The sequence below is a fragment of the Sceloporus occidentalis genome, unplaced genomic scaffold (assembly GCF_023333645.1).
Source record: "Sceloporus occidentalis isolate IW3139 unplaced genomic scaffold, rSceOcc1.0.p SCAF_3, whole genome shotgun sequence".
NCBI classification, from domain to species: Eukaryota; Metazoa; Chordata; class Lepidosauria; order Squamata; family Phrynosomatidae; genus Sceloporus; species Sceloporus occidentalis.
The window spans coordinates 172,348,556-172,355,090 of record NW_028316983.1 but is presented as its reverse complement, the minus strand read 5'-3'; the positions used below and the strand labels follow the sequence as shown (position 1 = coordinate 172,355,090).

General features: G+C 40.9%; 1 protein-coding gene across 1 annotated transcript; it reads right to left on the bottom strand.

Moving 5' to 3' along the window:
* Positions 1-265: 265 nt before the first annotated feature.
* Positions 266-1,342, bottom strand: LOC149317128 (protein CFDP2-like). Its single transcript, XM_089518353.1, is given in 6 exon segments — positions 266-365; positions 367-556; positions 559-873; positions 876-929; positions 932-970; positions 1,249-1,342. Coding segments are annotated over 6 exon segments (792 nt in total).
* Positions 1,343-6,535: the final 5,193 nt, after the last annotated feature.

Sequence of the window (6,535 nt, the reverse complement as noted above, 5' to 3'; positions counted from 1 at the left end):
TCTTTGCTCTTCAGTATCTTTTCCAATTCTTTCATAGCTGCCCTTCCCATTCCTAGTCTTCTTATTATTTCTTGACTGCAGTCTCATCTGTGTTTCATCTGTCATCCATTGTTTCTTATCTTTCTTTTTGGCCACTGTTAGTGTTTTCTTGCATTCATCATTAATTATGTCTTTTACTTCTATCCACTGTTCATCAAGTTCCCAGCAGATTATACTCAATAGTTCAAATCTGTTTCTTACATTGTCCTTGAATTCATCTGAAATGTTATTCATATTTTGGTATAATTATGGTTTTTGCATTCTTCTTCAGCTTAATTCTGATTTTTGTTATGAGCATTTTTCGGTCTGTGCCACAGTCAGCTCCGTTTGGCCACAAGGACAGAGCGTCTCCATCTTCTACTTCCAGTTATGTAGTCTATCTGGTTTTTGTGTTTACCATCTGGTGATGTCCAGGTGTATAGTCTCCTATCTGGTTGTATGAAGTAGCTATTTGCAATGAATAGATTGTTGGCCTCACAGAATTCTATCAGATGCTCTCCTGCTTTGTTCTTGTTTCTAATCCAAATCTTCCTACTGTTTTTGATTCTTCTTTGTTGTCAATTTTAGCATTCAAGTCTCCAATGATTAGTTTGAAATCTTGTGATGGTATGTTGTCAATTTCTTCCTGGACTGCATCATAGAATCTCTCGATTTCTTCTTCATCTGCATCTGTAGTTGGTGCATATACCTGGATTATTGTGATGTTTATAGGTTTACCCTGAAGCTTTATTGATAATATATGGTCTGACTTTGAGTTGTATCCTCTAAGTGCTCTAACTATATCTTTCCTTAGTATGAAAGTCCCTCCATTTCTTTTTTTTTTTTTAACTTCCTAAATAGATTATAGTTATCTGAGTCAAAGTGGCCCATTCCTGTCCATTTTAACTCACTCCTACTATTGCTATATTCATGCATTCCATTTCCTTCTTTTCTATGGTGCAGTACAGACAGCACAAATGCGCCATACTGGCACCGATTTTAGGGTTAGGGAGTGTACACAGGCGCCGCCATTGTTACATAAGCATCGTGCTGCATCTGCACATCACCGCGTGGCACTTACATTGTTACGTCAGCCCTGTGACGCAAAAAGAACCCACTTTTTCCAGGTTCTTATTCCTCCAGATAGAAGCCACACGGTTTGGTGGCTGCGGCTTCCCTTTGGAGGAAATTAGGCCGCTGGCAGGCCGCCCTTTCTGTCCTGTCCTTCACCTATGTCTAGTTTTTCCTGGCTCATGCTTCTCACGTTCCATGTGCCAATTACCTGTGTATTGTTGCTTCTAACTATATTTGTTTTATTGGACATGTTTTCTGTCTGGCCTCCCCCTCTCTAGTTGTTGGTTATTGAGCTGTCTCACCTAAAGGATTTTCTTGGTGAAATAGTCTTGCAAGAAGGGACACTTTTTTCCTCCTTTCAGGCAGTGCTGACAAGTGTCAGCTATGGCAACACTACTGTTCTGTGAGAGTTGGCTTCAGTGTCACCCACCACTACTGCTGCAGCCCAGTAGCTGTTCCTATATTTATGCCTGTTATTCCCTTCTTCCCTCCCTCAATTTTCTTTTCCCTTTCGTTTTTACACTCCTTGTTTTCCCTCCCTCAATTCCTCTTCCCTTTCCTTTTTACACTCCTAGATGTTTTTCCCACCCTCCCCTCCTCCTCCCGCCTCCCGCTTTGTCCCCATCGGCAGCATCAGTGGCCTTCTGGTCTTCTTGCTGGGGAGGGCTCTGGTGTTCCTGGGCTGCAATGTTGAAGCTTCCTTCTTTGTCTGTCACCTTTCTGGTCTCAGCAGGAGGGGAGGCCCTGATGTACCTGATTTCCCAAGGCTGCTTCTTGTAGGTAAATCTAATTGATTCAATGGCTTTACTCTAACTGGGACTAACATTAGGCCTGAGGCCAAAATTAACATATCCTACTGTCTTAACAGTGCATTCTCACTGAGGATATATTATCCAGGTAATACAGTCCTTACACAGTATATAACAGTTTACAAGTTAACTTATGCTTTGGTGAATATTGTCTAAAAGAAAATTGGTGTTAAATGTCTGCTTTTCAAAATCACAACATTCTGAACAAAACTATTCACATCACATATATCTTCAATGTATGGGAAAGAAGAGAGAGGTAGAGAGAGCGAGAGATTTAAGTGACCTTTAAAAAGGCAAGTTGCACTAGTGAAAACTTCACTAAATTCTTCCCTCTTCTTTAACTCTAGGAACCTGTTTTCTTCATTGGCATAGAGGATAACCTCAGCTCATGGTCTCAAAGTGACATCATGCTTTGGCTCAACTCTTAGGCAGAGCCTTGCTTTGTTTGCTGAAGTCTGGGACAACTTCTCTATTGACTATTATGGGAAAATCAACAAATACCTCTGCATTTAATTTATAGTTGCACTGTGTCATTACAGTTCTGGAGATAGTACACTGGAAATGGCCATTACTTCCTAACCTATTAGGTGTAAAAAGCAAGTAAGAACATAAATGCTGTTACCCATTTGCAATTCTGTCTCCACTTTCCTAGAAGTGCACCCTGCATGCAGCATAATTTACTCCTGAGTAGGCTTGACTGCTCTTGTGTTACAGTGAATTGATGAAAAAGATAGATTAAAAACAATTGATGGATGGCTAGATCAATGATAGATGGCTTAGACAGTCAGATAAAAGATTGACATTTGATTCATAGAACAAGAAATAATCTCTTACCATGTATCAATGACTATGCTGGAGGTATGAATAGGATGTAGCAATGATTGGGAGCACTCTTCAGTTGTGCAAATGTGCTTACCAAATAAGCTTTAAACATTTAAACACAAGATTTAATGCATTACAGGGAAATTGCTTAACCATTGTGTTCAGTTTTATATGCAGGTTGTTTCCTGTCAATTCTGGTAATAAACTTTGTGAGGAAAATCTAAATAACAGTGTTCAGTAAGAAGTACAACCATACACAGAGCACCCATACCAAATACCATCCAAATGTCATACTTCTTTGAGAAAGGATTTTTTAGCATACTGCTGCAAGAAAATTTGGCACAAAAAAGACAATCATGTTAAAACTAGGGGGCAAACAAATTAGTATGGGCCAGTACAAAAATACATATAAATTAGTAGTAGTTAGGGCCTGGACAACCCTAAATGGGGACCAGACATTAATCTAAGATCACACAGTTCAAAGGATACTCATTCTGCTTAAAGCAGCATTCTAACTTTGGCAAACTCCAGGCTGTCCATTTGCTGCCAATGTACTATCAGTCTCACAGTGAGTAAAGTTTGTTTATTTCTTTTTTTACTATAACTCCCAGAATCCCCCAATAAGTATGGGCATTGTCCATGATTCCTAGGAATTTTGGGAACTGTGATACAAAACATAATTTTTCAAAGCCCTCTTTTAGCTGGCTGGCTATCTATCTATGTTTGTGTGTGACTGTTTTTTTTTGTTTGTTTGTTTGTTTGTTTTTTGTTGGGGGTTTTTTTTTGTGTGTGTGTGAAGTCGAAGGCTTTCATGGCTGGCATCCATAGTTTTTTGTGGGGTTTTTGGGCTATGTGGCCAGCCACAGATGCTGGTGAAACGTCAGGAAGAAACTCTTCTAGAACATGGCCACATAGCCCAAAAAACCCACAAAAAACTATGTTGCTGCTGCCCATTCTTTGTTACAGCAAAAGATCGCAGAGCCATTTAAAGGTCAGATTAAGCATTTCAGTCATAAACTGTGCAAAACCAATCTTAAAAGACACATTCACCTATAGTAGGAAATCTCTGGCCCATGGTTGAAGCCAACTGAGTTTATACATGCAGCTTGTGGAAGTTTTTTCCGAGGCTCCACCTTTCTCCACAGATACTGCCTGTTCTCTCCAGGCTGAGCATAAAAAACATATACTCACTATTATCTCCAATCAGGAACTGAAGAAAACAGTGGAGATAGCTGACTGGCACATTGAAGAACAACTCTTCCAAGGATCAGTCAAGTCATTTCATCTAAAGTTCACTCTCTTGATTGGAATGGCAAGAAGCCAGTACCTTGAATGAGTTGAGGTGAAGAGCGTACTGATCTGTGAGGCCTCAAAGAGTTTGGGGAACCTTCCCCTAGGAGAGATGGGGAACTTACCTGTTCAAAGAAAATTGTCTAATGATATTTACTGTTGAGTATAGGATTCTAGGCTATCTCAATTGGACCACAGAACGGGACTGCACAGAGAACATTGTACATACGTTCTTTTACTAGATCTGACTGCACAGCTACAACTCAATGCAGGGCTCTGAAAAGCCGTCAACGTTTAGTTTTGTTTTGATTTCATCTACCCCTAGAGGAGGGGTGGGGAAGCTCAGGCTGCAGAGTTGAATCTGATCAGTTTAGACTTCAAAGATTTCCAGGATGGTCATGCCACCTTCTCCATATTTGGTGGTTTCCCAGCTTTTGTGCAACATTCTTCCAAAGCTGATGCTGATTTTTAAAGTACAGCTAGATGGAGAATGAAGAGAAAAGGGCCTGGCTGGGTGTGAAATGTGTAAAATGGAGGTTCACTGTCAGAGGCTTTCTAGCTGAGGTACACCTGTAATTTGATACTACTTCAACTACTATCATTCCCTCTTACAGTATTCTAGGATATATAGTTTAGATTTAGAAATGCACATGTGATCTCTCTGGCCGATAATTAATGCCTCCCCAAATGTACAAAACCCAGAATTCCATGACCAAGACAATTAAAGTGGTATTAAAGTGTTACAACTGTGTAGTTTGAATACACCTCAGGTTCTGCCTCTGATTTTCACATTCCTCTGGAATCATCTTAGATCTAACATCTATTCTGGCTCCTCTTGGCCTAACCATTGTGCTAGCACTCTTGAGATTCTCAGATGGCAGCCCAACATGTGGTCTCATGTGAACATGGATGGAGTACACTTGGATGAAAGAATAGAAGGCATGCCTAACAAATTGGTAGACACCACCAAATTGGGAGTAGTAGCTAATACCCCAGAGAACAGGATCAATATTCAAAATGACCTGAATAGATTAGAAAGCTGGGCCAAAGTTAACAAAATGAATTTCAACACAGAGAAATGTAAGATACTTCACTTAGGGCAGAAAAAATGAAATGCATAGATACAGGATGGGGGACACCTGGCTTAAGGAGACTACGTATGAAAGGGATCTAGGAGTCCTAGTAGACCACAAGTTGAACATGAGTCAACAGTGTGATGCGGCAACTAAAAAGGCCAATGTGCTTTTAGGCTGCATCAATAGAAGTATAGTGTCTAGATTAAGGGAAGTAATAGTGCCACTCTGTTCCGCTTTGGTCAGGCCTCACAGGGAATACTGTGTCCATTTCTGGGCACCAAATTCTAAATAACTGGAGTGTGTCCAGAGGAGGGCAACCAAAATGGTGAAGGATCTGGAAACCATGCCTTATGAGGAAAAACTTAAGGAGCTGGGTATGTTTAGTCTGGAGAAGAGATGGTTAAGGGGTGATATGCTAGCCCTTTTTAAGTATTTGAAGGAGTATCACATTGAGGATGGAGCAAACCTGTTTTCTGCTGCTCCAGAGACTAGAACACGGAACAATGGATGCAAGCTACAGGAAAAGAGAGTCCAGCTCAACATTAGGAGGAACTTCTTGACAGTAAGGGCTGGTCGACAATAGAACACACTCCCTCCGAGTGTGGTGGAGTCTCCTTCCTTGGAGGTCTTTAAGCAGAGGCTGGATGGCATTGACCATCTGTCAGGATGCTATGGTTGTGATTTCCTGCATGGCAGGGGGTTGGCCTGGATGGCCCTTGTGGTCTCTTCCAACTCTATGATTCTATTATTCAGTTTTTCTAAGAGGAGAAAATGACATGGGAATGTTTTCCTTCACAATAATTACTGAATTAACCCAAATGCAGGTAATTTGTCAAGCAACCCATTAGCCCTGAAAAGCATGAGTGGGCCCTAAAGTATATCAACATGGTGGCACTTTGAAAAATCCACAAATTTTACATTGAACTGTATTGGTGCACAAGATGTCAGATTCATGCCCAGTGTCCTGAACATGGGGGGGGGGGGGGGGCATTCAGAGAATAAGCCATGTGTATCCCCAGTATATACTTAGACAGATTAGTATTTGTCTGAGCCTGTATATATAACAGACTCTCGGGAAAACTAATAAGAACACCTAATACATTTGTTTGCTTTTAAATGTTTCAGTCTCTCTCTCCCCCTCAGGCCAATACTATTTTCCCACAAACCAGTGTCTAGCTGCTCACTTTGCTCCCCTGACACCCTAATTCCAACCCTGTGTCACTCATGGCAGTCAATCAGTAGTGTTGCAAGGTCAGCTGAGACATGGATTTCTAATAAGATTAAAGCTCATGAGTATGGTTTTAGCCCTTTCCTTTTCTGAGGCAGAGGAGTTGCATTATTGGTGTGCTCAAGATGCTTGCTTGTTACATGCATTTACTTGCTGGCATTCTGATAGAAAATAGAGCAAGCTGGTAACAAGAACAACAACAGTCAGATGTAGGGTTG